Source organism: Musa acuminata, chromosome BXJ1-11 (assembly GCF_036884655.1).
Source record: "Musa acuminata AAA Group cultivar baxijiao chromosome BXJ1-11, Cavendish_Baxijiao_AAA, whole genome shotgun sequence".
Taxonomy (NCBI): Eukaryota; Viridiplantae; Streptophyta; class Magnoliopsida; order Zingiberales; family Musaceae; genus Musa; species Musa acuminata.
Genome location: NC_088337.1, coordinates 28171380 through 28197772, shown reverse-complemented (window position 1 = coordinate 28197772; position 26393 = coordinate 28171380). Strand labels below are relative to the sequence as shown.

Sequence of the window (26393 nt, the reverse complement as noted above, 5' to 3'; positions counted from 1 at the left end):
TTTATCCAAAAGACTTGTATTTTCTTTAAAAAAATAATAAACTCATTATATTAAATTAAATGACATGTAAGATACTCACACGTGGATAAACTCATCAACTATGTAAGAATGCACTAACCACTATGACAGTTTCGATAGAGACTTTACAAGGCCTATGTTGTTAACTCTCTAACTTGAACATGAATATATATATATATATATATTAGTATCAGAAATAGTCTTAAATCCATTCGTCGGAATCATTCTTGGATTATAAATTATCTATTATTTTATATTTTTAACACTGCATGCTAATGCGCCAATACGGACAGCAGCCATGAAGAACACGTTCACGTGAAGCGGACCGCATGGTGGCCACCCGCTTCCGCCTAGTGAGGTGTTGCTATCGGAAACTGGCTTACCCCTGCCACTCGACGCCAACGATGGGGGTGGCGCGGAGTGGAGGAGGGCCGGGCAAATCCCCCCACCCACCTTACCCTCTCCTGTTCTCTTTTGGAGGAGGAATCACATGATTTGCCTACTTGAATTCGACTTCCGGAACACATGGAGAGACACATTCATCTGGGAAGGAGATGTCTTCTGCCCTTTTTCCAGTGACTTCACCGTCTCCAGGAAGGAAAGGTCTTCCGGGAAAGGACAGAAACTATCACCACCACCTGTTGTTTCACCACCACTGGTCAACCAATTTCAGTGCTTTAGTCAAGGCTTTGGAAATATCATCATTGTCTGTGCAAATTTTCCGACTCTAAACAATGGACATACATGTTTATCAATTTAAGCTCCACCAATAGTGAGGAAGATCGAGATAAGTTAACAAGCTTCCAAATTTGATGCTATTCTTCTCAAACAAGTACATTATATTCATAGGATACATGTATAAATTACCTTGCATAAGAGGTTCTAACTCATGTTTTGCAGATTTAGTGAGTTACAAAAAGAGAAAAGGCATCAGCCTGGTTCCTACTTCAAAAGAATCTGTTGACTTGTCTCATCGAGCTTAATTTCCTTGTAAGACTCATGCAACAGATAGGCGACTCTGAATTCTTCTAGGCTACTTCTATGCAGCAGCCTTACAAACAACACAGGACAATCTACACACCACCAACGCTAGGAAGTTGACGAGTTCCCTGCGTAGACTACCTCGCAAGTTTCAGCGATGTGTATCACCGCCGTGAAGCCAGTTTCTCTTCCGAGCTCAGCTTTTCAGCAGCACTGAGTAGCAAATCCATTGACCCACCAACTTCATTAGACTGCCTGTCTTCATTCTTCCTGTGCTGCTGCAAAATCCATTGCTCGTATCTTCTCATCCCTTCCCTTGCTCTAGCAATGTTGCATGGGACACAATACCACTGTCCCCTGGGTACTGATGTACGAGGTGGTTTCATGCAGTAAGTGTGATACGCCTCGTCACAACCATCACATAGAACAATCTTGTCATCATCCTTATCGCAAAAGCAGGCCCTGCAGAGGCATGATGGGCAATACCAACACGGTTGGTTCTGTTGTTGTGGACTCGCTATCTGACTACTTTTTAGGCATCTGATATGATAGAACCTGTAAGGGCAGTGAATATGACCACATATCAAGAACTTTTTCTCTTCGCCCTCACTTGTTCCGCAAATCTTGCACAAGCATGATATAGCAGTCCTCGACAGTTCTGGTGTCTCTTCAGACTCCATACTTGAGACTGAGCTCTCCCCAGAGTCAGCAGCTACTCTGATCCTACTGTCATTCTCATCAAGGTCCTCTAGTGTCTCGGAAACTTCAAGCCTGTCACAAACCACACAATTTTGGTGCAAGCTACCTTTATTAACTTCAGTGCAGACCGCATCAGCAAAATCCTTGTTGTTTGTACTACAGGCAGCACAGTACCAGCTCCGAGTAGGTATCTCTTTAATAGCAGGTTTAATGCAGGAGAAGTGGTACATTGCCTCACATCCATCACAAATAAGGCTGCCTTCGCCATTCGCTTCAGTGCCACACTGCTTACAAGTGCAAGCTTTGTACACATCAGATGCCTCTGTTTGATCAGGTTTTGTGGAACAATCTGACTGTGACGTTGGATACGATCCTGCTGAATTCTTCTTTAAAAGACCTATTTGACAAGTCACCTGCAAGATAAATATGAAGCTGAAAAGCTGCAATCTGGTAATGCAAGTTAAATATGCAAACCACATATTTGGACAAGTATTTACCTCAGGTTTAGGCTCATCAGCTGCATTTACCAGGTCTTCTACAGTCTGAATGCAATTTATGTTCAGTAAATGTTGTTGCATACATGCACATAGTCTCATATCAGGCTATTTTATAAATGTAAATCAGCATATATGATTTAGATTTTTTTATCACAAATCTGGCACTGAGTTCTAAGAGTGCTACAAACTGACATTACCATCCATATGACCACACAGTAGTTCAGATATATGCACCACTCGCAAAATAGGATATGCAGATTGTACAATCAAGGGAGGTCAATAAGGTATACCTGCTTCTGACAGGAAGCCCTTGACAAGCTTGAAAGACTACTAGCTAGAATAATCATTCCTTGACCGATGTTCTGCACCTTGTCCCATATCTGAGAATTGCAAAGGCAAATTTACTTATTCAGCATGCCAGCAAATCCTCATAAAAAATGAAGTTGTATGATTCAAGTACTTTACATAATCTTGAAAATCAAGTTTATTTATTAAACTTAAGCATTAACATAACAAAATTCATGGATATCCAGAAGTAAACATTAGAACAACTTTTCATCTTCTCAAATTACAGCAAGAGCATGCATGGCCTACAGCAAAGGATGCATTCATCTTCAAGTACAAAGTGCAGGTTAAAGACAAGCTGAAAACGTTATCAGGAGATCTGATAGCCACAGATTTGACTGATCAAATCTTATGAAGATTTAGTCATCATATTAATGGCTACAGAAAGAAGATTTTCCAAAGAATAGAATGCCACAATCAATCACTGGAGTTAGGAATTAAAAAAAAAAAGAACTGACGAATTATGAAATCGTAGTTTGAAGCAAAGACTACGAAGGATGATATACTCTGATAAAGAACAAAGTCAATTAAGCACCCTGATGTGAAAAGATCCAGTTAACATATCATGCTAAACTTGACATGAACTGCACAAACTAATTCAACAAAAAAGGCATTCAATACTAGGCCTCTGACAATCACAGGCAGGCACAAATATGGCATGGCCATGGGGACACACCAAGTCAGGTCCAGGCCTTTACATAACAACATTTTTAGGTGCAAGTGTGTATATGTCTTCCACTGACACAGTAACCAGCACACTACAAGTACGTGCACCAGATGGACACCAACATGAGTCTGCAGCAGGTTAAATGGCATGATACATTCAGATGAGGTTGAGAACCTGATCACCGCCTTAGAAATCAGTAGAGAGACGTAGAAAAACATTAATTTCATGCAAATAGCCATGAAACTGAATGATATAGAGACGACAGAATTTTAAACAGACTTGAATATAGAAACAGATTTAGCCATCAAGAGACCTCTAAGCATGTCAAGATGTCATTACAAATGTTGATGCAAACCGGAAACAAGTAAAAATCAACATGGCTCAATTAGATCAAAGAACAAATGTGTTAGTATATTATAATTACCTTTTGGACATCCTTGTTACACAATTCTGGTGAATGTTCATAGTCCCCATTTTTCAATTTTGAGTCAATCAGGCTAAAGTCCAAAAAAGATTTAGCCTTATTATCTTCAAAGGTTTCCCATAGAAAATCACACAACATGGCAAACTTTTCTGAAATCAAAATTTCAAGGAAGGCTTTTTCACACTTTCTAGTGTTGGTTTCTTCTTCGTAATAGCAAGCTTTTGTTTCTGCAACTTTTCGTACTTTAGCTGTTTCAAAACAATTTGGATTTTGATATTGAATCTTTACCTCAGAATCCCCTAAATATCTGTCCTGGAATCAATGAGAATTTTCAGATTAGAATACTTTCTTATTTCATATATTCCAGAATAGATAAGTAAATCAGGAAGTACATATCAAAGAAGTACCTTTAGCTGTTCATTGTCCCTGATAAAATAAATCATCATCAACTTGTGGGCAAGTTGAGAATGACCCAATGATAGTGCATCATGGAAGACATTCCAGAGGCCTCGGCCTGGTTTCATATAGGATAACTTGAACTGATGTTCTATTATATTGTTCCAGTGACAAATTATTCTGTGACATTGTTCTGGATGAAAAGTACCAGTACATGGAACGGTCTCATTGGGGTGTATCAAGCCCTGTTGCACACAAAAATCAAGACAGTATGAAGGACAATGTCAAAGCACATTCAGATCTTCACATTTGATAAATTAGCAAACATATGCCTTTCTTCATAAAGTGAAACCACAATAGTTTCTGCTATTAGAAATTACATGGTTAGCTGTACAGAGACATGCAACTTACATCAAATTGTCTCAAATAATCAGCACAAACACAAACTGTCGCATGTGGAATGACCAACCAGATAGTAAATAGCGTACAAATATTACAGTTTCTTCTTTCCTTCAAAGGAGAGAAGAACCTCAAACAAGGGTTTAAAAAACCAACCATAACAGTAGAGAAGCTCTAACCACCCCCCTCACAGAAAAAAAGACTCTCCCTTCCCCTCTCGTCTTTCTCTTCTCTCTGGTCTGTAGGTACCAACCCATACTGAGTGTTAGTATATCAGTCCGCTCCGGTCCCATACTGCCATTGGACCAAGATTTGAACCCTTGCCTAAAAGGAACAACTATAGACTAAACTTAAGAAAATAAATTATATTATTGCTTAGATTATAGCAAACAAGCCCCTCTATATAGGATTTTTGAGAAGTTAGTTCTTTTATTCCACAAAACTTCATCATCCAAAAAAAAGTTCACTAAAAGAGAACACTAGAAGTATCCAAATACAACTCCTGTTAGCCAAATAACCTCCTGAACCCCACTATATCCACAATAACACTCTTGGACACTAATCATATCCAAGGACTCTTATAATTCCCTAAGATGTTAAATAAAAATAGTGACAAAATTCAGTTAGAAAATCACCAAGTAAAGAAGTTCATAAGTATTCTATCTTGGACGAAATAGAGCACTCAGCACTTGTCCTAGACTCCTAGTTTAATTAGGAAATCGGCCAAGTGCTCACCCAACCTAGTCAACATAGTAATTCCAATTAGATTCGTAAATCACCTAAGCAGCTTTCCATTCTGGTCAAAAAAGGCCTCATAGCACACACCTTGAAGTATTGAACCATGGCCCAATTTCTGGTCAAAAGAGGCCTCTTACACACATTTCAAAGTATTGAACCACAGCCCAGTGCCTCCCACATGGCCTGTGACTGCAATTTACCTTACCTTGTATGCCAAGAGGGATGCATTTGGGACAGCTACAGGCCATGCCATTAGTTGGGCCACAAGACGGTGACTAACTTCATGTTTCGAGTGATCTTAACAATCTCAGTGGTTATATATTCTGTTGGAAATTCCTCCCAATCAAATTGGCCTTTTGATTTTGCTTAGTAATTTGTGAAGATGCTCAGACATTTTTGTTACATGTTTGCTATTTGAATCAACAATCAGTCAACTATGGTCAACTAAAAGAAGAAAAAGATGCTAGTTATTCAAGAAGAGGAAAAGGTCAGTGATCTCTTTTCCTACTATTCATCCCTGCTTCTCTGCTCTTTGAAACATTTCTTACCTATAAGTCTAGAACCACTACCTACACTACTATATTGCCTTCACCGTCTTGTCATGAACGGTCGTCGCGCACCCGCAATAACTCCGTTCAACGAACCGTTCGTCGCTCTCATCTACATGTACAGCTGCTTGGCAGCATGTTTTGGCTTGGTTTTAAGTTCTTTTGCTTGTAAAAATGTAAGTTCAAACAAGTTGCAGCGTTACAGTGAGATCGCTCACCGAACCGAGCAAAACAACCCAAAATAGCTCCGTTTTTGCGTGCCACGGGCTGTTTTCTGCAGCCCGCTGTGGCATGCGAAACGTCAACCATCTCAGCACCCTAGAACCATATGCAACAGACGGGAGATGGGGCTTCGGTATAGTGTCGAGCGTTGAATAATCTTTCGCAAGTTCGCACATTACCTTGACGGGAACTTGTTGTCGTGTCAGACACCCGGTGAGCAGCTGTTTGTGGACTTGCAACTGTTCGTTTAACCCTTCAAAGTCCTTGTTTTCCTCCTCTCCCTCTTTTCTCTTGTGTACGCAAGGTGCTCACTGAATTGCTTGTAAAGCTTCCCCTTTTCGCGAGATGTCGAGACTTGTTCGTCGCTCGTTCTTCGAACTAATCAACTTTCTCTTTTACAGGTCCTTCGGGACCTGCGAGAGGTTGCAAGTGGGCTGATCTTTACGGACGCAAATCGCAAGGGCGAAGTGCGACTTAGGCAACGCAAGCTGAGTTCGCGTCTTTGCCGCAAGGGTGCCTCACGACTTAGGCAATTCCAGCTAAGTCCATGACATTGTGGTATCAGAGCAGGCAAGCACTTCGAGCGAGCAGCGAAGGAACTTCGCAACTTCGCCATGGCAAAGCATCGTGGCGAATCAAGCAAGACGGGGCAAGCCGGACCCTTGCCCCAAGCAACCGCAGGTGGGCTGCAAGTGCACACTCACTCTCATGCTGTTGGAGCCGCTCAGGAGGATCGCGACAGCGAACATGATGAGCGAGAAGTTGGTTGCTCTCCGCGAGCGGAGGAGGCGCAATCTGGAGAGCCAACCGGGAAAAAGAGTCATAAGGAGAGACTCACAACAGCGAAAACCCACTTGGATGTTCTTGAAGCAAGCTTGGAGGAACTCTACCATGACCAACGAAGGCTTGTTGGGGTAGAAAGCTCGCAAGAAGAAAGGGAATCTAGGATCGACAAGGTTGAGGCCCTAGTCGACCGATTGTCAGATGACACCAAAGACTCCGTGCAACGCCTGCAGGAAGTTGTGGCGGAACTCACTTCAAGGGTGACCATGCTCACAAGAGCACTAAATGCGGGAGGAAGCAACACCCGCGTTACGTCGCCACAAAACTTGAGGGCACCCGAGCCTCATGGTTATGGAGGGGCCAGAGATGCCAAAGAGCTCGAGAATTTCCTGTTCGACATGGAACAATACTTTCGAGCTACGAGGCCTGATTCCGAAGAAACCAAAGTCTCTATAGCAATAATGTATTTGAACGGAGATGCAAAACTTTGGTGACGAACCCGATGGGAGGAGATCCAACAAGGTCGGTGTCATGTTGACACATGGGAGGACCTGAAGAGGGAGTTGAGAACTCAATTCCTACCGGAGAACACAGAGTTCGTCGCAAGAAGTTGAGACAACTCCGCCAAAATACTTTCATCCAAGACTACGTGAAGCAATTTTCTACGCTAATGCTGGACATATAGGACATGTCCGAGAAAGACAAGATGTTCAGCTTCCTCGATGGTTTGAAGTCATGGACTCAACAAGAACTACATCGAAGGAATGTCACCGACGTGATCGGGGCAATTGCTGCTGCAGAAAGGCTCACCGACTTTGTTTCCTCTGAAGACTCAGGAAAAAGAAAACAATCTTCAAGCAATCGCCCTCCAAAATATTCTCGAGGGAAGGAGCTCAGGGGCGAACAAAGGAAGAAGAGTTCCCACAAAGGGCCAAGCCCGAAAGGCAAGGCCTTGCTTGTAAAGCTTTTCCTTTTCGCGAGACGTCGGGACTTATCCGTCGCTCGTTCTTCGAACTAATCAACTTTCTCTTTTATAGGTCCTTCGGGACCTGCGAGAGGTTACAAGTGGGCTAATCTTTGCGAACGTAAATCGCAAGGGCGAAGCGCGACTTAGGCAACGCAAGCTAAGTTCGCGTCTTTGCTGCAAGGTTGCCTCGAGACTTAGGCAACGCAAGCTAAATTCGCGTCTTTGCCGCAATGGTGCCTCACGACTTAGGCAATTCCAGCTAAGTCCGTGACAATCCGTCTATTTTTACTCCTCTTTCCTTCCTTCTTTTTTGTACAAATCAACATTATCATCCTGTTTAGTGGCTAACAGCGACTATAAAATTGTCGTCATCTCACGACTGAAGTGTATTGCATAATGGCATTCAGTCCAAATTCCATCAACTGTACAGATTTCTCTAAAGCTTGTACTTTTTCCTATTTTTTTATTGGTCATCTAAGTTCTTTTTTAAGTGAAATCCCAATCTAAACAATCCTGAGCCTGATCACAAGTACTGAAGCACAGGTTGATCTCAATTCTGATCGTCTTTCATGTACAATCAAATGGCTTAGATGCCCTTTCATTCGGTTGAGTCATTTGTCTAACAATCAAGAATACTTATTTGTACTTCAATAACCAAGTTACATCCTCACCCTTGCCCCATCGTACTGAATCTTCGCAACATCATTGACCTTGTTTTCCCCTGAAATTCGAATGGCTTTCGATTACAGCAGTCCAGCATTCTACTGTTTCCATTGGCTTCGCCAGAAAATGGTTTGCAACATTCAAAAGGAAACACGTGACAGACTAAAATAGAACCAAGTCACAAAGATATCCTAGTAGTCGATATAAGACTTACCCTATAGTTTGTACGACAGATGATGCAAATAAAGATTCGATCTTTCGGTTCAAGGAGAGCAAGAAAGAACGAATCCATCTTACCCGAATGGCATCCGAACCCGGCCTGGCACGCTTCTGCCTCCTGTACTTGATCAATCCATTGCTAGGCGAATCTTCCGACTTCAAGAACCCATTAGACTTCCGTTCTTCCACAGACATCTCCGAGGCCTAACGTGCTCCCCCGTCACGCGCTAGGGTTTCGGCCGACTTCGTAACCACCCATACTCCAGATCCAACGATGAACCCCACAAAAGATCGACAAATAAAAAATAACAAAGTAGGGATGAATCAACAGAGAGGGAGGGTGGGGAAACGAATTAAAGGGGAAAGATCGGATCTTGCCAAGCTAGGAATCGTGAAGGAGGACAGGAAGTGGGCAAGAAGAAGGAAGTTAAGACAATAACCCTAGCTTCTTGGTGTCGGGGATTTGAATTTGGGGAAAGAGATGGGTCGCAGATATAGGAGGCGGGCTGACGGGCCCACTGTTCCTCGTTAAGGCGAATGGATTTGGGGATCAATCGGAAAATGAAATTACAGTCTTCAATTCCAGAAGAAAAAATTATTATTTTTTTCTTATTCCATGAACAAAAATACCAAAGCAAATATTATACTATCCCGTCTACTAATATGATGCATGGTGACAAAACAAAATCTAACTAATTCTTGGTAGATAAATAACATATGTATATATATAATTTAGATGTTAGATTATACATATACATGTTTTCGTTTCTAATTTCAATTTATTGAACATTAAGAAACACCGTTTGGTAAGTCGCGTATATTAATTGTAAGGTTAATATGGATAATTTGTATTTTTAATATATAAATCAAACTAACTACTGAAAAATAAGATTAATAATAATTACCATAATTTCTTTCAAAATTCTCCTCTTTTGAAAATTTTGGGCGACCTGTACTGGACCTACCCTCATGTTCTACTCGTCTCCACGTGTGTGCGTTTTGACTGAAGATCGATGAGCCTAGTGTAAGAAGCACCTGCGGGGCCCGTCTCTCTGTCTTCGGTGAATAAGCGGGTAGATTGGAATCATAGTATCCACAAAGCCGTTAGACCGGCGTTCGAGTGGCTAAATTCACTTAAGTCTTCACCTCCTCCGGTCAACCATCTTCGCAATCTCAACTCCATTCGGTGCCAATTCCGCCTCTGACCGATGGGGCTCTCCCGCACCGCCCTTCTCCTCCTCGCCGTGGCCGCGCTCTCCCTCCTCTCCGCCGACGCTGCCCTCTCCGCTCCCGCCACCAAGGTGTGCGTGCTTGGTAGCGGCATAGGCGGTTCCTCGGTGGCACATTTTCTCAAGCAATACACCTGCGAAAGTGTCACGACTCCTTGTATCGACAACATCCGCATCTTTGAGCGACGGGAAAAGGTTGGCGGTCGCATGGCCACCGTCACCATCGGCGGAGACACCTTCGAGGCCGGGGCTTCCATCATCCACCCCAAGAATCTCCACGCCGTCCGCTTTGCCCGTCTCCTCAACCTCAATACCAAAACCGGTGACGACTCCGATTCCGATCCAAAGTCCAACGTTTCCTCCTCGTCCTCCTGGTTCGGTATTTGGGATGGATCTGTGTTCGTATTCCAGACCCTCCCACCTCCTTCCCCCTCAAGCTCCGCGATCTACCGCAAGATGTACCCTTTATTGAACTCGCTGGTCCTTGCATGGCGCTATGGATTCTCCCTCCTCAGGATGGATCGCTTCGTCAAGGTACCTTCCCCATTTTGTTCAGTCGTTGACTTTGTAGCTGTCTTAGAATTTACTGAAAGGTGCAAGCTTTACCACAATGGGAACGTGTTCTCTCTCATATTTTGATTCTTTCGAACTATTGTATCTACAACAGTGATCTTGATATACTGGTGGAACAGGAAATGATTGAAAGGTTCATTCTTTACTACAACGATTTCGAGTCCCGGCCTGTGTTTGAGACGGTGGAGGAGATGCTCAAGTGGTCGGGGTTATACGGACTGACCCATCGGACACTTCAGGAGGAATTGGCTGATGCAGGCTTGTCTTCACGGCTAGTATCGGAGTTAGTAACAGTATGAATCATTTGACTTGAATTGCTCTCTTTAATAGTGCATGTTCCTATTTTATACCGGCTAGTGGACACTTGTAGAAAATGATAAATTCTATTGAATCTGTGTCTAGGGTTTGCTTGTGTACACCAAAGCTTGGTCTTCTAAGAAGATGTTTAGTAGGTGCAATGAGGGGAAGAATCTCTTTGGTTACAATAATGACACTATATTTATTTTGATACAAGTTGATAGCCACATGTTACATATGATTTGAAAGCTAAAAACCAGAAGTTTTTATTTGATTAAGTCGAGTTTGTCTCTTTTGCTTGGTATGACCAAGAACAGAAAATATTTCTGTGAATACTACTCTGCATGGTGCACCTTCTTCCACTTTTGGCACTAGCAAAACTAGATAGTTTAACTGTTTTGGTGCATTGTTTTGGATTCTATGTTCTGATAATTTGTCACCATTCAGTTCGTCCAATTGGCAGTATTTTGCATTAGTGGTAGAGATCTTCATCTCATGTTTGAAGAATACAGGTTGTCCTTCAAGGACAGGTTTACATATGATAATTTTCCTATCTCAATGTCTAAGAAAAATGGATAACTGCTAGAAAACTTAGTATATGAATGGACAGTTTGTTTAATTTGCATAGACTTCAGAAAAGAACTTCCTGTAATTCTATAGTTACGACTCAGTAAATTGGACCTCTGCTTTTCAAAGCTTGTAAATTTCCCTTTTTGCAGCTCCACCAAAGTGGTCCGATGCCTATAGTGGAGTAATATGTTATACCAGATAATGTATTCTACTTTAGTATATTTATGATAGATGGATGCATTATAGTTGGAAGTAAACACATCCTTAAGTTCTACATGTTTTTTGTATGCAAATTTTTGGAAAGAAAGCTGAAAAATGCCACACTTCTTTGCCAATTATGTTTTTGCTATATCCTGTCTAGACTCTTTAAAAATGTTTGATTGGTCTCTTCGTTCACCAGGTAATAACAAGAATTAACTATGGTCAGAGTGTTAGCATCAGTGGACTAGCTGGGGCAGTTTCCTTAGCCGGTTCTGACTCCGGATTGTGGTCGGTGGAAGGGGGAAACTGGCAGCTTGCTGCAGGGCTGATTAGTCACACCAATGCCACACTGCATCTCCATGAAGGAATAGATTCGATCTCCTATGTTGGAGGGTATTATGTGCTCAACTCTACAAAGGGGAACTCATACGCCTGTGATGTGACAGTGATTGCTACTCCACTAGATGAGCTAAATATGACCATTAGCCCTCCAATTTCAGTTCCCGGTAGAAGTTTACAGCATACATTTACAACTTTCGTGAGGGGTCTCCTTAACCCTGTAAGTATCCTGTAGAATAGTAAATATCATTTTTCTTTACTTGTATTTCTCGTCTCTGGTGCATTTTTTTCTTTTTCCCTATAATTTATCATGGATAAACTTCATTTGAACCTTGATAGCAATGACCATGGAGTTTGTTGCTATGCGCAAAAAGACTTCTTTTTCCATTTGAAGCTGGTTTTCCTTCTATTCTTATCTGAGCTACTATGGCTTATGCTTGCAGAATTTAGCAATAGTTAATTGTGTCTGCTCTTATTTTTCCTATTCACTAGAAATACTTTGGACTGAATTCTGCATCGGAAATTCCAGACCTTGTGGGCACACTTGAGCTTCCTGATATTCCGTTCTCATGTATATCTGTTCTTAAGAAATACAGCGAAGAAGATATGACTTATAAGATGTTCTCTCGTGCACAATTGGCTGACGTCTTGCTCGATCAAATATTCAGGTAAGTACTGACATCTTGCCAATTCGAGATGTAATAATGGTCAGGAAAATAAAAATTGTACAGGCTATTGAATACTGAATGATTACTGTGCATGGTCATTGACAGCAAACGGAAGGAAACTGTCCGGATAAACTGGCCTGCATATCCTCATTATGAAGCGCCGGAGGTGTTTGCCCCCATAGTTCTGGATGGGTTGCATTTATATTACATTAATTCCTTTGAAAGTGCTGCTAGTACAATCGAGACCAGTGCAGTCGCAGCCGAGAATGTGGCACGACTAATTATCTCAAGGATATCTAGTCCATCGGCAAATGCTCCATTAATCATTTCTCCTCATTCCGCTGAAGGAATTCTGCACACCGATCTGTAAGAGAGGGATGAATAAACAGGCCTCGGATTAACCTAGTTGGATCTTTATTGTGTACACTCATGTTTTAATCAGTATCCTAGTGTGTAAAGACTGGTTTTAAGGTTAAGTGAAAATGGAGTGGCAATATTATGTTCTCTAATTGAGAAGGCTTAATTTTGTATTTTGTATTTTGTATGTCACTGACATTTGTACAGTTTAATCTTTTGTTGATTGCTATTGTAATGATTTTTGTCATATACATTGGCCAACATTTACATGCAGCTTTTGTTGAGAAAATTATGGGCAGATAGAATGATCAATCTTTTTCTACAATTAAACATGTTTGTTCATTTGGATCTTTTGTTTGCAAATTACACACATGTTCTTTTTAAAAATGAAATTTTATAATTCTTAAAATATCCTATGACATTATTTAAAATCATAAAATTATCAACATGATTTAGTGAGAAACTAACATGATTTATATCTTTTATAAGGTAATTTTTTTTTAATATTGTTTTTATATTTATGTATATTATTTTATTTATTTATTTATTATATCTAGGTCATATAAATTTTAGATATTATATACATTTATTTATTTATTTATATTAATTTATATATATATATATGATTTTGAATAAATATTTAAGATACATAAAATATTTAATGAACTTTTAAAATATAATTTTACCAAACACTCATGTTAATGAATATTTGAGATGTAATTTTTATCTATTATTTATCAAACACTCAAAATATTTTATAATTACATATTTCAAGTCCCTTTCTCTAAATATATATTAGAAATACAAATATGTTATCATATACATTCTTTGATGACACAAGAGAAGGGTATCCGTGAGTTCTTTATATTCTCATAATTAATCCATCCAATATTAAAAAATAAAACTATTATCGATACTATATAATAATTTTTTAAATTTTTAATAATAATATATATTAACTTCAAATCTCATATATATATATATATAATTAGTAAATATTATATATATATATATATATGAGTAGGCGAGAATGAGTAATGACATAGGATGAGTGTTCTATTCCCCATAACCTTGTTGATAATACCCTTGTTGACAATACGCTTGTCGCTGGCCCGAACCTGTTCCAGGCACGCGTGAATCTATCCACGCATCTCAAAACGTGGCGGTCTATGCACGGGATTTAAAGCGCCGATGAAACCCTTGCGCGCATCTCAAAGAGTGACGGCCTCCACGCTCGTCGTCCATCTCCCCCCTTGTCGGCCTTCCTCGTCGAGGACTTATCGAAGCCACAGGAAGCGGGAGGGAGAGGAATACAGAGGAAGCGGCGACGACGATGTCGAAGAGCTTGGTGCAGCCTATCGGGCAGAAGCGGCTAACGAACGTCGCGATCGTCCGCCTCAAGAAGCACGGCGTCCGGTTCGAGATCGCCTGCTACAAGAACAAGGTCCTCTCCTGGCGATCCGGAGTGTAAGCAACCTAACCTCCCCCTGAAAAATCCCCCCCTTTCCTAAATAATTCCCCACTCCCAATTTCTTCCAGTTGGGTTAAAAGCCCTAATTCAGCACCACTCACGCGCTGTCTTATAGGGTTTCGTGGTGCTTTCCGGATTCAGGATTCATGAATCGTCTCGTAGAATGGTTTTAATTAATCCTAGATCTTATGTCTATGGTTATGAGACTCTTCCTTGACATTCTCTACATGGGCTTGCTCGAGATGTCCCGATCAGTGTCGTTTCTTTCGTGACTTTTGCTTTCCCAACGCCAATAGTTGTTTCCTTCACTGTCTATTGAAAGAGTATTAGCACTTGGATCATGTCTCGTTTGGTGCTTGATGCAGGGAGAAGGATTTGGATGAAGTGCTGCAGTCGCAGACTGTTTATTCGAATGTCTCAAAAGGAATCCTTGCGAAATCGAAGGATTTGATTGCGGCTTTCGGCACCGATGATCAATCAAAAATATGCTTGGAGGTATGCTTGGAAGCTATACTAGTTGAGATGATTTTTTTCTATTTTTATTCAGATTTAGGAAATGTTTTCTAGTAGAGACTCTACTATCTTTGGTGGTCAGTTTTCCCTCTTGTGAAGAGACAAACAATTAGCTTTTTGTTTCGCACTTAAAGATAGGCATAAATGAATGTTTGACATTCAAATACAATCTAATGACATCAGAAATCTGTTTGTTCTCGATCCATCTGTTAGTTAATCTTGCTTTCTCTAGGAAATTGACATGAGTTTTATACATTAAGTTGGTATCAGCATGTTATCTGGGTTTTCTATTAGTCTTCTTGATATTGGATTAGACTATATAGGCAGAATGAATGGAAAAGGATGTGGATGATTATGTCTTAATATCTTTCTGTTTTGCCTCTCTCTGTCTATATTATGAAACATAACATTTGCCTTTACTGTAAGCTCATTGAAAGCCACTACTATAGGATGAACCACATTGCGAGATTTTTGTATGCAATATTTCAAACTATTTCTTTTCTGATCTAACATCATAACCAATGAATTTAATGCAAGGGATTTACAGCTTGGACCTGTTGTATACTGTCTATTGGTGTGTACAAGATAATCCAACCTTGTATTGTCTTAATTTTTATGTCAGAATTGCAAGTTTCAGTTTGATTATCTAATTATTAGTGTATATCTTTGATAATCCTAATGCATACTCAGGGGATTTCTTTAGATGATGATAATTTTCTTTTCCCTATCTGCAGACCTATTTTTCTACACAACTTGACTCCTCTAATTTTCTTACTTCATTTTTGTCTTTGAATGTATGATGAAACTTTTCAATTCCATATCGTTTGTATGCATGATAATTAGCTATGCATTCTTTTTATGATATCACGAGGAATATAAATTCTATTTTTCTTAATATTGGAAATTCTCTGGCATTGTGATCTGCTGTTAGATTCTGGACAAAGGAGAGCTCCAAGTTGCTGGGAAGGAGAGAGAGTCTCAGTTATCAAGTCAATTCCGTGATATTGCAACCATCGTGATGCAGAAAACAATCAATTCAGAAACTCAACGTCCTTATACAATCAGCATGATTGAACGATTAATGCATGAAATACATTTTGCGGTGGATCCTAATAAAAGTTCAAAGAAACAGGTAGTTTACTTTATACAAGAGAAAAAAAGCATCATAATGGTTCTAATTATTTAGTCTTCTGGGAAACAAGCTTTTTCTTGCAAATGTGATGAGAGTTTCTGCTGGATAAATGTGTTTTACTACCTTTCTGTTTTGTGATATTTAACAGAAGAGGATAAATCTTATGCTTTTGTAAAATATTTATTGCAGTTAGTATTTGATCTGACATTGTTGTCCCAAAGTGAAAATTTTCTTCTAATGGCACATCATTGCAAAGAGGATTTTATTTCTTAGCCAAACAAATATACTAATCCCTTGAGAGTATGGTAACTTTTGTCTACCTGTTTGACAATGGCTCAAATGAAGAACTTCTTGAGCTTTTAACATGATTGAGAATTGTTACACTGAGAAAGATATAATCTGTTCTAGGAAATAAGAGGTTAAGATGTGTCGTGTCACCTAGAAAATTGGATGAAAATTATTTGTTCCATGTTCTCCTCATTTCATTTTTCCTCTTTTTTTTTTGAGTGTAGCATATGGACATGTTAAATGTGTGATGGTCATATCAGTTCTTTACTGTCTCAGATATGATAGATCAGCAAAAGAAATCACTGATTTTTCTAAATTATGGAATAAAGAGAGGTTCAATGATAGTTGATGTGGTAGCTGGTAGTTTGATAAAGGTTAGGATTGCATTTTTGATATAGTAGCAGATTTATTTTTTTTCCTTTTTTTTTTTCTGTTGCAGGCACTAGAAGTTATACGGGAGCTTCAAAAGCATTTCCCTATAAGGAGATCTCCTATGCGATTACGACTTATTGTACCAGAGAAAAATATCCCAACTCTCATGGAAAAACTCAATGTTTGGAATGCTACTGTTACCTCGAAGGATGAGTCTGGAAGTCACCCATCTGTTGTAAGTCTAGGAATTTAAAAATGCAAGCCCATGGTTAGGCTTATAGTTTCTTTTTCCACTTAGCTCATGTGCCCTAAATTTCTTTATAGTGGACTGTGTGGTTGTGTGGTTTTGTAGATGTTTACTCATTAATGGAAAATTGTAGTGCTGAAGTTAATCAAGATACGAAACATCCGTTGAAAGTTGATTCTTGATATCATGATAGAAATGAGTCAGAATTTTTCACATACAGTTGACAATCCTATTTGTTTGGCAATGCTGCTTCCGTGATGATTTTGTTTTTATCCACTTCATCATGCACATGTTAGTTTCTATATTGAAAACACCTTTATGAAAAGCATGCATGGTTACTCTGGCTGGCATTATTTTTCTTTGTTGATAAAATTGGTACCAAATTTAATGGCAATAACTGACGTACACTGTGATCTGGGATGTTGGTTGCTTATAGTATCTTTATTTTTGTTCCTTCATGGTAGCTTGAAACCGTAATAATTCGCTGAAGTTGCTTCTCTATCATTTTTGTGTTTACCCGTCTACTTGGAAAATGATAATTGCACAGGTCTGTGAGATGGAACCTGGACTTTTTCGTGACTGTGATGCTGTCATGAGGAACTTGCAAGGTAGGCTGGAAATACTTGCTGTTTCAGTGCATGCGGAGGGGGATGCTCACGTCGACGAGTACGAGCTTATGGAAGAATTTGCACCAAGCTCCACCAAGGAGTCGGATTCAGTTGCCCAACTTGGTGAGAAATTGCACCAACATGGCATTTCTGCTGAAAATAGCAGCAGCGAAGATCAGGTTAAGCAGAACAGATGTACCACCTGTGATGCTGTTGTGGGAGATGCTAAACAGTACAGGGAGCACTTCAAATCAGAGTGGCACAAGCATAACTTGAAGCGGAAGACGAGGCAGCTCCCTCCGTTGACTGCAGAAGAATGTCTAGCTGATTTGGAAGTTGGCGATTCAAAAGCAGATCTCAAGGAGTATTCTTTCTGAGGTTGGTCAAAATTTTCTTGGGCTGATAACCTTGTCTCACAGTGAGAAGATACGCACACAGATACACACTTGCATCTGGCATCCCTTTTCTTCTTATTGATCAATAGTGTTCTGTGTAGGATGATGAATGAGCTTCTGTTATCTTAACGTGATTCCTAACTCATGTTGTCTTGTTCAGGACTGCCACATGAAAGCTGAGATCTGTTGGATATTTTTGGTTCACCATGCCTCTCTGAGCTGAATTATAGTGAAGAAATATTTTGTCATTGAACGAGTGATCGAAAACAAAATGCTTTTGTTACCTTAAAGCTGAGATTTGCCAATGGAGTCTCGATCTGTAAGAAATACTTTTTATGCAGCTTAAATTTGTGCTTCAGTTTTTATTTGGTTGTTCACAGTGGATCTGAACTTTCAGTAAACTAATGCCAATAGCTTTCTGATTGCGACTTGAAGGTTGCTACTGATGGTGATGTTGATTAGTCTACGAACTAAAAGAAAGCTTTTTTCTCGAGTAGTCTTGTCTCAAGATTCATCATCACGTATAAATAATAACGTGTAGTTATTATGAACTAAATCGAGAGCACACATGCTGCATACCTCAAATGACACTCTTTATTCCTTAAATAGTTGATTGAGGATGTCATAGATTCAAGAAATTTTTACATGGCCAGTTGTCGCTCGCTTGTCTCCTACCGACAAGAGGAAGATTAGCTAGCTAACTACAAAGAGGGAATCGTCATAGTGTGTTCTCATCGGTGTGGTAGTGATTGTGGTTTTACGTTTCTCCTATCATATTTACTCACGAGAGTTAGAAAACTGAGGCCTAATTAGGAGGCGAAGGGTGAATCCTCTTCCAAGACTGTCTTTTAAGGTCCATATCTAAAGGACAAATTCCATAAGATTTGAGACAATTTCTCGCATCTAAGGATGGTCAGTGTGGCCTTTATCAGGTGGCGTCCGAAGAGTCCTCGCCACCTCAACTATGCGGGCCACTGGCTAATGTGGACCTCATAGATTATACTTGCATTTTCTTCTTCCGATCGAGACTCAAATAGCAAACATTCACCTAAACTGCAAATGCAAGTCAGTGGATACAAAGCAATAAAAGGGTAAATATTTCAACAATAAGCAACAAGGTCGTTGTAGTATAGTGGTGAGTATTCCCGCCTGTCACGTGGGTGACCCGGGTTCGATCCCCGGCAACGGCGCATATTATTTTGTCCTACAATTTTATATAATAATATTATTATTAGAAATTATGTTCCAATGACACTAACAAAGTCGTCTGGGTGGTGTAGTTGGTTATCACGCTAGTCTCACACACTAGAGGTCCCCGGTTCGAACCCGGGCTCAGACAGACATATCTTATTAATTATTATTCCATTTATTTTTATCTTAGGATAATTTAAACGAGATGTCCTACGAAATGTCATGAACTTCTAATCCGAACCGTTAACAAGATGTCCTACGAAACCACATTTATATAATAGGTCCAGATCCGTCGTCTGGGTGGTGTAGTTGGTTATCACGCTAGTCTCACACACTAGAGGTCCCCGGTTCGAACCCGGGCTCAGACATATCTTCTTAATTACTATTTTATTTTTTTTTTAATTTTTTTATCTTATGATAATTTAAAATATTGCTGGCATGATATTATTTCTTTATTTATATATATATATATATATATATATGTATATATATATATATATATATATGTCCGTCTCGTGTAGCCCTTGGATGTCATGAACTTCTAATCTGAACCGTTAACGAGATGTCCTACGAAACCAGACATGCACGATGCAGTTGCTGGGCTTTAAGTCTCTTGTTGGACTCGTATCGCTTCCCAATTACAACGGTAAGGATTCCGGCCGAAGAGGAGGCGGAGGAGGAAGAGAGAGATGGGGTTGCAGAAGGAAAAGGGGAAACCCTCTCAGGTTAGTCGCAAGGTGATCCAAGGAAAGGGCTTCGACGGCAACGATCACTGGGCTTTTCTGGTACGAATCATTGTTCGATCCTCGATCTCGAGCTCCGTCGTAGATATTTCGAAGTACCAATGCGTTATACCCTGTTGAGCATGAAGTCTTGAGTTCCTTTTGATTCCGTTAGGTCATTTTATTCGGTGATCGCTTTCTAATGTTCTTGGGTGAATTCTTGATTCTGAAACATGGAGTTGTCTACGATGGGTCGTTTGGATTGGGTTATCATCGATTAGGTTTTCCATGGAGAAACAAGGGTTCTTGATTTGATCGTATTGCATCTCAATCTTTCATATGCTATAAAGATCATTTCCTGCTCATATGTCTCTGATCAAAGCTTTCTTGGTGGTCATTTACTTTACAGGAAGAAATTGAAGCCCCATTATGGGTAGACCTAACGATTGAAGCTCAATCCGTGGACAATGACATGTGAGCATTAGGAAATAGTGGTTTTTAAGCCAATTTTAAGAGTAATCTAAATTCCTCTTCGGCGTTTGTTGGCAGTGACGATGCTTGGTTCCGGGTATCACATCCGTAAGCTTCCATGATCAACTAAGGATATTGCTGGTGCTCATATTGATTGGCCTATTAAGTTGACAATGCATTTATTTCAGGATCCATCAAATGTCTTCTCAACAACTCAAGAAGTCCTTCAAAAACGTTGGCAAATATCAAGATATTTTGCTGATTTCTCGATGCTACTCTCCGAAGATTCCTGAGTCTGTCTCACGATCTAGAGGCAAGCATTGCGAGAGCCGGAAATGGTTAGGAAATGTGAATGGTTCTTTAACCGCTAAACAACATCCTGTTAGGTATCATTGATTTTTGGCATGATCAATATGTTTCTGAATAGTTGTTACCCTTTTGGTCTCTTTGATGATCAATGCATGCTTCTCAGGAAGTTAATGGGTGGGAAAAGTTTGGATACAGTAAAGAAGAAGGCTACTACTCGGAATAGCTCAACGAGCACGATCACAGAAAGTTCATCTTCCAGGAAACCGTTACAGAGCTCAAGTGTTCTCGAGGCCAATGCTGCAACTGAAACAAGCTTGTCGAGTGGTGTCATGTCCAAGTACCAAAATTTGAGGCCAAAGTCAAGCTTTCGAGGTCCCAGGAAGACTTGTGATGTGAAGAGAGTAACTTCTCAGGTTGCTGGCAAAGTTTCTAGTGTGGCTCACATTTCAGGTATGAGAGGCAGCAGGACTGCAAAATACTCCACAAGAGAGATTACAAAGGGTGGAATTTCACAGAATTACAATTCTTCTGCAGGAAAATCTAGTGTAGGTTCCTCTTGCAGCCCTGGAAGCATAGTCCAGAATGTCAACACTACTAAAATACAGAAAAATGGAATGTGCAAGGAAAAGAAGGCATCAGGAACTGTCATAAGGGCACATGAAACACGAATTAAGGATGTAACTCAACGTGTGCACCATCAAAATAAAGCAGGTGATGCTAAATTGGTCTGCCAAGAGTCAGAATCCAAGGTTAGTGAATATAAGGTGCATTTTCTTATTGATCATTCCTTGTTTATTGTAATTCATACCTGTAACCATTGATTATGCTTTTCAGGCTTTAGGCCCTGCCGCACCCAGGAACCCTTTAAGTCAGCTCAATAAATCAAGACCACAAAAGACTGGAGTTGTCACAATTCAAAGAAACTTCTCTCAGTTAGGAATAAAGAGAATACTGCAGTGTCCCATATATGTGAAGTGAAACTCACACATTACAGGTATGCACAGATTTCTCAATTATTTTGCTTCACTTCAATATTACAAACTGTGAACCTTCATTGCTTCATTATCTTCTTTTTTACACAACCATTTATGAAACCAATCCAATTATGATCACAGCCTTTCTAATTTAAATTAAATTGCAATCAGCTTATGTTTCCATTTTCTTACGTAATTGTAAGTAACATATGACAAGTGAAACAGTAAACTGGTGAAAGACACTACTTCTGAAAATTTTCAGAAGACTTCATTTTTCTTGTCTTAAGACCTAAGAAGCACGGACACGATACGCGGATATGACATGGTATGGATACGGCAATACGTCACTTTTAAAAAAAATGGGATACAGACACGACGAGGACATGTGCTATGACCTGGCGACAAGGGCACCCTTTGTGTTGTTGCGAGTGGACGTCGTGGAGAAACGCTGAGGGCATGGCCGTGCAAGGTGGGTGATGATATTGCCGCATCTAGATATGTCGATGACGATACTGCAGTCATTGCCGAGGTCATTCAAGCAGATGGAGTCGATGTCGGTCGACGAAGGGAAGCTAGCGGAGATGGTGGTGGTGGGTGGTGGGTGTGGTCGTGGAAGTTGAGGAAGGGAGTGAAATTGCGATGGCAGTAGTCAGTGATGTTGCGGAGAAGGCTGTCGTCCACAGAAACTCAGCACCACATGCGAGCTGCGGAGTGGTAAGGAAAGGCACAGGTTTGACACGGATACACTGTGTCCAAAATAACATGTGTCGGACACGTCCAGTTGTGTCAGAGACATATCCGTGCCCGACACAGATACGCCCATCAAATTGGCGTGTTGGTGCTTCATAGCTTAAGACTCTGGATTGGTGGGAGTTTCCTGAATAGGACTGCCTTTTTTTTTCCTTGTTCTGTTGCTATGTTAGAAATCCTATCAAAAGGGATAGTGGGGAGCTGCAGTGCCAATGGATAAATTTACCATATCATAAAAAACAAAAAGCTAAAACATGAAGAAAGCCAAAATTTAGAAAACAATTATAAAAAAATATAGATTTTATCTAGGGAGTTTCCTGAATAGGACTGCCTCTTTTTTTTTCCTTGTTCTGTTGCTATGTTAGAAATCCGATCAAAAGGGATAGTGGAGAGCTGCAGTGCCAAAGGATAAATTTACCATATCATAAAAAACAAAAATCTAAAACATGAAGAAAGCCAAAATTTAGAAAACAATTATAAAAAATATAGATTTTATGCGATTTGGCTTACATGTAAACAGATCCCCTTGTTGACATACCTAATGTTGTAGCTAAGTTTGTTAAGATCACTGATACGTTATCTATCTGCTCCATGATATATGCATGCCGCATTCATATTTGCATGTGCAGAAGTTGTCCTATCTATATCTAACCAGTTGAGCTAATTGACCTTTGCCCGTGTTTTGGTTCACTTGTTACATCTTATTGTGAACATGGAAGAAAGGACCAATAAGTTTGAGTATTGTAGGATTTTCTTTTGCTTCTGTTCTGTGTAACTGGATTTTTCATTTTTTTTGGCAGGTAATAACCAATGGAAGATAGCAGGAAAAAAAATCTGACAACCAAACTCCCTTGAGGTGGGACATGCTTTTTCACATGTACAGATTCCCTTCTCAACATAGGATCGTTTTACACTGTTAGCTTTCTAGTGCAAAAAAAAAAAAAAAAAACTAAAGCTAACACTGTTAGCTTTCTGATCTTGATGAAATCATGCAGAAATTTTTTGTTACTAATTGAAACTTGGATGTTGTTGGTTCTATTTTTTGTTATCTGTTCTGCGAGTATACATTTACCAAATGCTAAAATCAGATATCGAACGACTTGTTCCTAAGCATGATGGTATGATTTTCCATGAAAGATATGTGGATGATTATTTGTGAAATGGCCCATCAAAGATTGGTGGCTAGTCATAGCACACATTAAAATGATTAATCAGAAGAAGCATAGTGAAGATGTGAATGCAGGGCAAGGTTAGAAAATGGAACAAACAAGGTCAAAGCAGTATGCTAAAGCTAGCTAAAAGTAATAAGACAGCTCCATGGAGAAGCTTCATGCTGATGCTTGCAATATAATTTATGTAGCTGCATAAATTATATGAAATACCCATGCTGCTGATATCTTATATCAGACACGTAGATCTTCTTCACATGAATCTGCATTTTAAGATTAAGATATGTAATCTGATGTTTTGGCAAATAGTGGACTCAATGAGTCCCTCTTCTGACACTACTTTTTATTCGATGTACAAAAACTTGTGATGCTTGAGGCACTCTGATCGAACCTTGTCCATAGTTTCAACAATGGTTATATGTCTGTCCTTTGATGCTTTTTTTGTGTGTTTCAACAATGGTTGATGAAGTTTTACTGATATATATATATATATATATATATATATATATATATATATATTATTATTATTATTATTTTTTTTTATAATGACTTAGATAATGATGATTCATTTTTTCTTTCTATGGAGGATCATCACATTCACAACAAATTAAAATTTTCAGATGGAACAACAATGATAAACCAATTAAGATGATATTAGAGCGAAAGATCGTATTAGAGAAAATTGTAAATCACTATCAATTCTACTAGTTTGTAGAAATAATTTATAAGATTTAGATACAATTTTCAAGATTAAAAAAATAAAATAAAATAAAGAACCTCTCTTGCCTCCAATTCTCTCTGCCTGAAACAATCAAAGGCCTCATTTACGATCAGTTCTTCCGTGAAGAGAACACAGGACTTGTTGCAGAAGATAATCATGTTATATGTTGAGGCCGATGGTTCAACCATCATATGTGGATATCTACAGAGCATTCTTAAACGCTTTCGGTTTCGTCTAACAAGTCAGAGACATGCAATGCAAGCCCCATATTGCAATCACAGCCCTCATGTTGGAAGAAAGCCATAGAACTGATGACTACTTCTCAACCCATGGAAAGCCATAGGAGATATCATCTAAATGAACAAAGAACATTTGCTTCCTATATATCATACTGAAAGGAATACACATGGGAGGGTTATACGACATCCTCACTGAATCATCATGCTGTCCTTCCTACTGCAACAAAGGAGGTGACTCTCATGATTCATTCAGTGTTCTATACACCTCAGGTTTCTTAAGCCCATTTGTTTCACTTCCTTTCAACTGAACTGCACACTGTCTTTGTTTATGCTTCAGTTAGGTCCCCAGCAACTCAAGTAGAAGACCATCCTCAGTGACTCCTCGGAAGCCACTGTGTTGTGTGGCCTGCACTGTCTTGTGGAACAGCCATTGCTGCATGGGTGCAGTCGCAATTGAGCTACTGATCCAGTGGCAGAGAATTTCCACTTGAGGGCTGAGTTTGGTCTGGTCACCTCATCTTTGAGGTCAAGAACAGCCCCAAGAACAGAAGCTAAGCAAACCTTGCTTACCAGCCTCATGTTTTCAGATGGTGCAGAGAGAAGAAGCAGAAGGTTATCTTGCTTAAGAGAAGGATTTCTAGCTTGGAAGCTCTTTATAGAATATCGAAGGACATCGAGTGGGGAAGGTGATTGAAAGTGAGTGTGGGGCTAATCCCTCAAAGCCAGTGGTTTCAGCTTAGGAAAACCAGTAGCACAGACCATTGTTTCTTAAGTAGGGAGCTGATGACGAGTGGGAACTATATCGTGTCTGATGGATTTGTGGCCATTGGTTTCTCCTCGGAAACATCTATTTGTTTGAGTTTGCAATGTCGAAGCACATGTGAATCGAGGGATGCAAATGGATCTGAATGCAATGTTTGTAGCTTGTCCCTTTTAATCCCCATCTCTTTCAGTCCCCATAAAAGTGTATTCTATGATACATGTGTATTCTTTTTTGTTCTTTATTTCAAGGATGCATATGAGAGAATACGATGCAAGCATTGAGTGAAGAGTTGTGGGTACGAGTGTTGGAGAGGCTATGAATGGAACATATATTACTGTTTCGAGATGTACGTGGATACAAGGTTAGGTCAGTCGGGATGGTGGTAATAAGAAGATATATGATTACGAACTACAAACGTATGCTGCTGATGCACCTTCATCTCTTGTTTCATGCCTACATGATGCATAATCTTGGCATCTTCTTCCAACAAAGATTGTTTTCATGCAGTGTATTATACTGAGCACGAGCTTTGGCTGTGCTGCATATACCAACGCATAGTATACAGAATAAAAGATTTGCAGTCACAGTTGACAGCTACATCCAAGAAGCGTCGAACCATCTCATTTAAATCTCATTTAATAAGTCAGGGCTCCCACTAGCGCAGATACCTTAACTCGATATAGTGCTGATACGAGACCTATCAAACTACCGGCTAAGGGGCATTTTGATATTTGATTGTGTAATTTGATAGATCGCACCATCTTTAATTTAATTTATTTGAATCCGAGGCTCAATTAGTTGACTTGATGGAGGACTCCGTCTAAATACAACTATGATAAATGAATTACCATTTGAAGGAGATACTACGAAAGCTCCACCAATCAAATCAAAACGCTAGTTGACCTCGTCTCGGGTCAGTCGTCGTTTATCAAAAACACAAAGAAGCAATCGATTCCAACGAGCTTTCATCTCTTATCGTGAGAGGCGTTTGATGGTATGTCAATTCAATGGAGCACATTATAGCTTTTCATGCTTAGATGTTGATATATGATACATCTGACACCCTAACATGTTATATTTTTTTTACCACGTTTAGAGACCCAATACGAGAATGTTGCACTCGCTTGAAGTAGCTTTTCATTTACTCTTTCACCTAACTAGTAAGGCAGTTCAAACTTTACTCCTCGAGAATGCATGCCCTCGACCCTCAACGATAACACTCGTTGGACTTAGGCAGGAGGAAGAAAAAACTTGTAAG

The 26393-nt window shown here is 39.7% G+C and overlaps 4 protein-coding genes and 3 non-coding genes across 8 annotated transcripts; 6 read left to right on the top strand and 1 right to left on the bottom strand.

Annotated features, from left to right (window-relative positions):
- Positions 1-806: 806 nt before the first annotated feature.
- LOC103971815 (PHD finger protein EHD3) lies at positions 807-9081 on the bottom strand. Of its 2 annotated transcripts, XM_009385944.3 has the most exons (6): positions 8645-9079; positions 4039-4272; positions 3632-3943; positions 2486-2575; positions 2196-2240; positions 807-2111 (listed from the first exon to the last, which is right to left on the bottom strand). In XM_009385944.3, exons 1-6 carry the CDS (start codon positions 8759-8761, stop codon positions 1164-1166), a joined length of 1746 nt encoding a protein of 581 aa, XP_009384219.2. In that variant the 5' UTR covers positions 8762-9079; the 3' UTR covers positions 807-1163. The 2 variants fall into 2 exon arrangements, with proteins under 2 accessions (XP_009384219.2, XP_064946587.1); XM_065090515.1 differs by lacking the exon at positions 2196-2240 and having other exon boundaries at positions 8645-9081.
- A 619-nt stretch (positions 9082-9700) lies between these two features.
- On the top strand, positions 9701-13047 carry LOC135597505 (farnesylcysteine lyase-like). Its single transcript, XM_065090514.1, has 5 exons — positions 9701-10329; positions 10488-10661; positions 11636-11995; positions 12268-12443; positions 12549-13047. The coding sequence occupies exons 1-5, from the start codon at positions 9775-9777 to the stop codon at positions 12811-12813; spliced, it is 1530 nt and encodes a 509-aa protein (XP_064946586.1). The 5' UTR covers positions 9701-9774; the 3' UTR covers positions 12814-13047.
- A 958-nt stretch (positions 13048-14005) lies between these two features.
- On the top strand, positions 14006-18191 carry LOC103971813 (uncharacterized). The gene is made up of 6 exons (XM_009385942.3): positions 14006-14267; positions 14637-14766; positions 15716-15916; positions 16644-16811; positions 17371-17809; positions 17987-18191. Exons 1-5 carry the CDS (start codon positions 14134-14136, stop codon positions 17806-17808), a joined length of 1071 nt encoding a protein of 356 aa, XP_009384217.2. The 5' UTR covers positions 14006-14133; the 3' UTR covers position 17809; positions 17987-18191.
- A 753-nt stretch (positions 18192-18944) lies between these two features.
- Positions 18945-19016, top strand: TRNAD-GUC (transfer RNA aspartic acid (anticodon GUC)). Its single transcript has one exon. It is a non-coding gene; the product is annotated as a tRNA-Asp (tRNA).
- Positions 19017-19091: 75 nt separating this feature from the next.
- On the top strand, positions 19092-19165 carry TRNAV-CAC (transfer RNA valine (anticodon CAC)). The gene has a single exon. It is a non-coding gene; the product is annotated as a tRNA-Val (tRNA).
- Positions 19166-19311: 146 nt separating this feature from the next.
- TRNAV-CAC (transfer RNA valine (anticodon CAC)) lies at positions 19312-19385 on the top strand. Its single transcript has one exon. It is a non-coding gene; the product is annotated as a tRNA-Val (tRNA).
- A 288-nt stretch (positions 19386-19673) lies between these two features.
- On the top strand, positions 19674-23643 carry LOC135584159 (uncharacterized). Its single transcript, XM_065088702.1, has 8 exons — positions 19674-19802; positions 20149-20213; positions 20289-20318; positions 20399-20596; positions 20683-20969; positions 21054-21268; positions 21354-21513; positions 23044-23643. The coding sequence occupies exons 1-7, from the start codon at positions 19707-19709 to the stop codon at positions 21495-21497; spliced, it is 1035 nt and encodes a 344-aa protein (XP_064944774.1). The 5' UTR covers positions 19674-19706; the 3' UTR covers positions 21498-21513; positions 23044-23643.
- The last annotated feature ends 2750 nt before the right edge of the window (positions 23644-26393 follow it).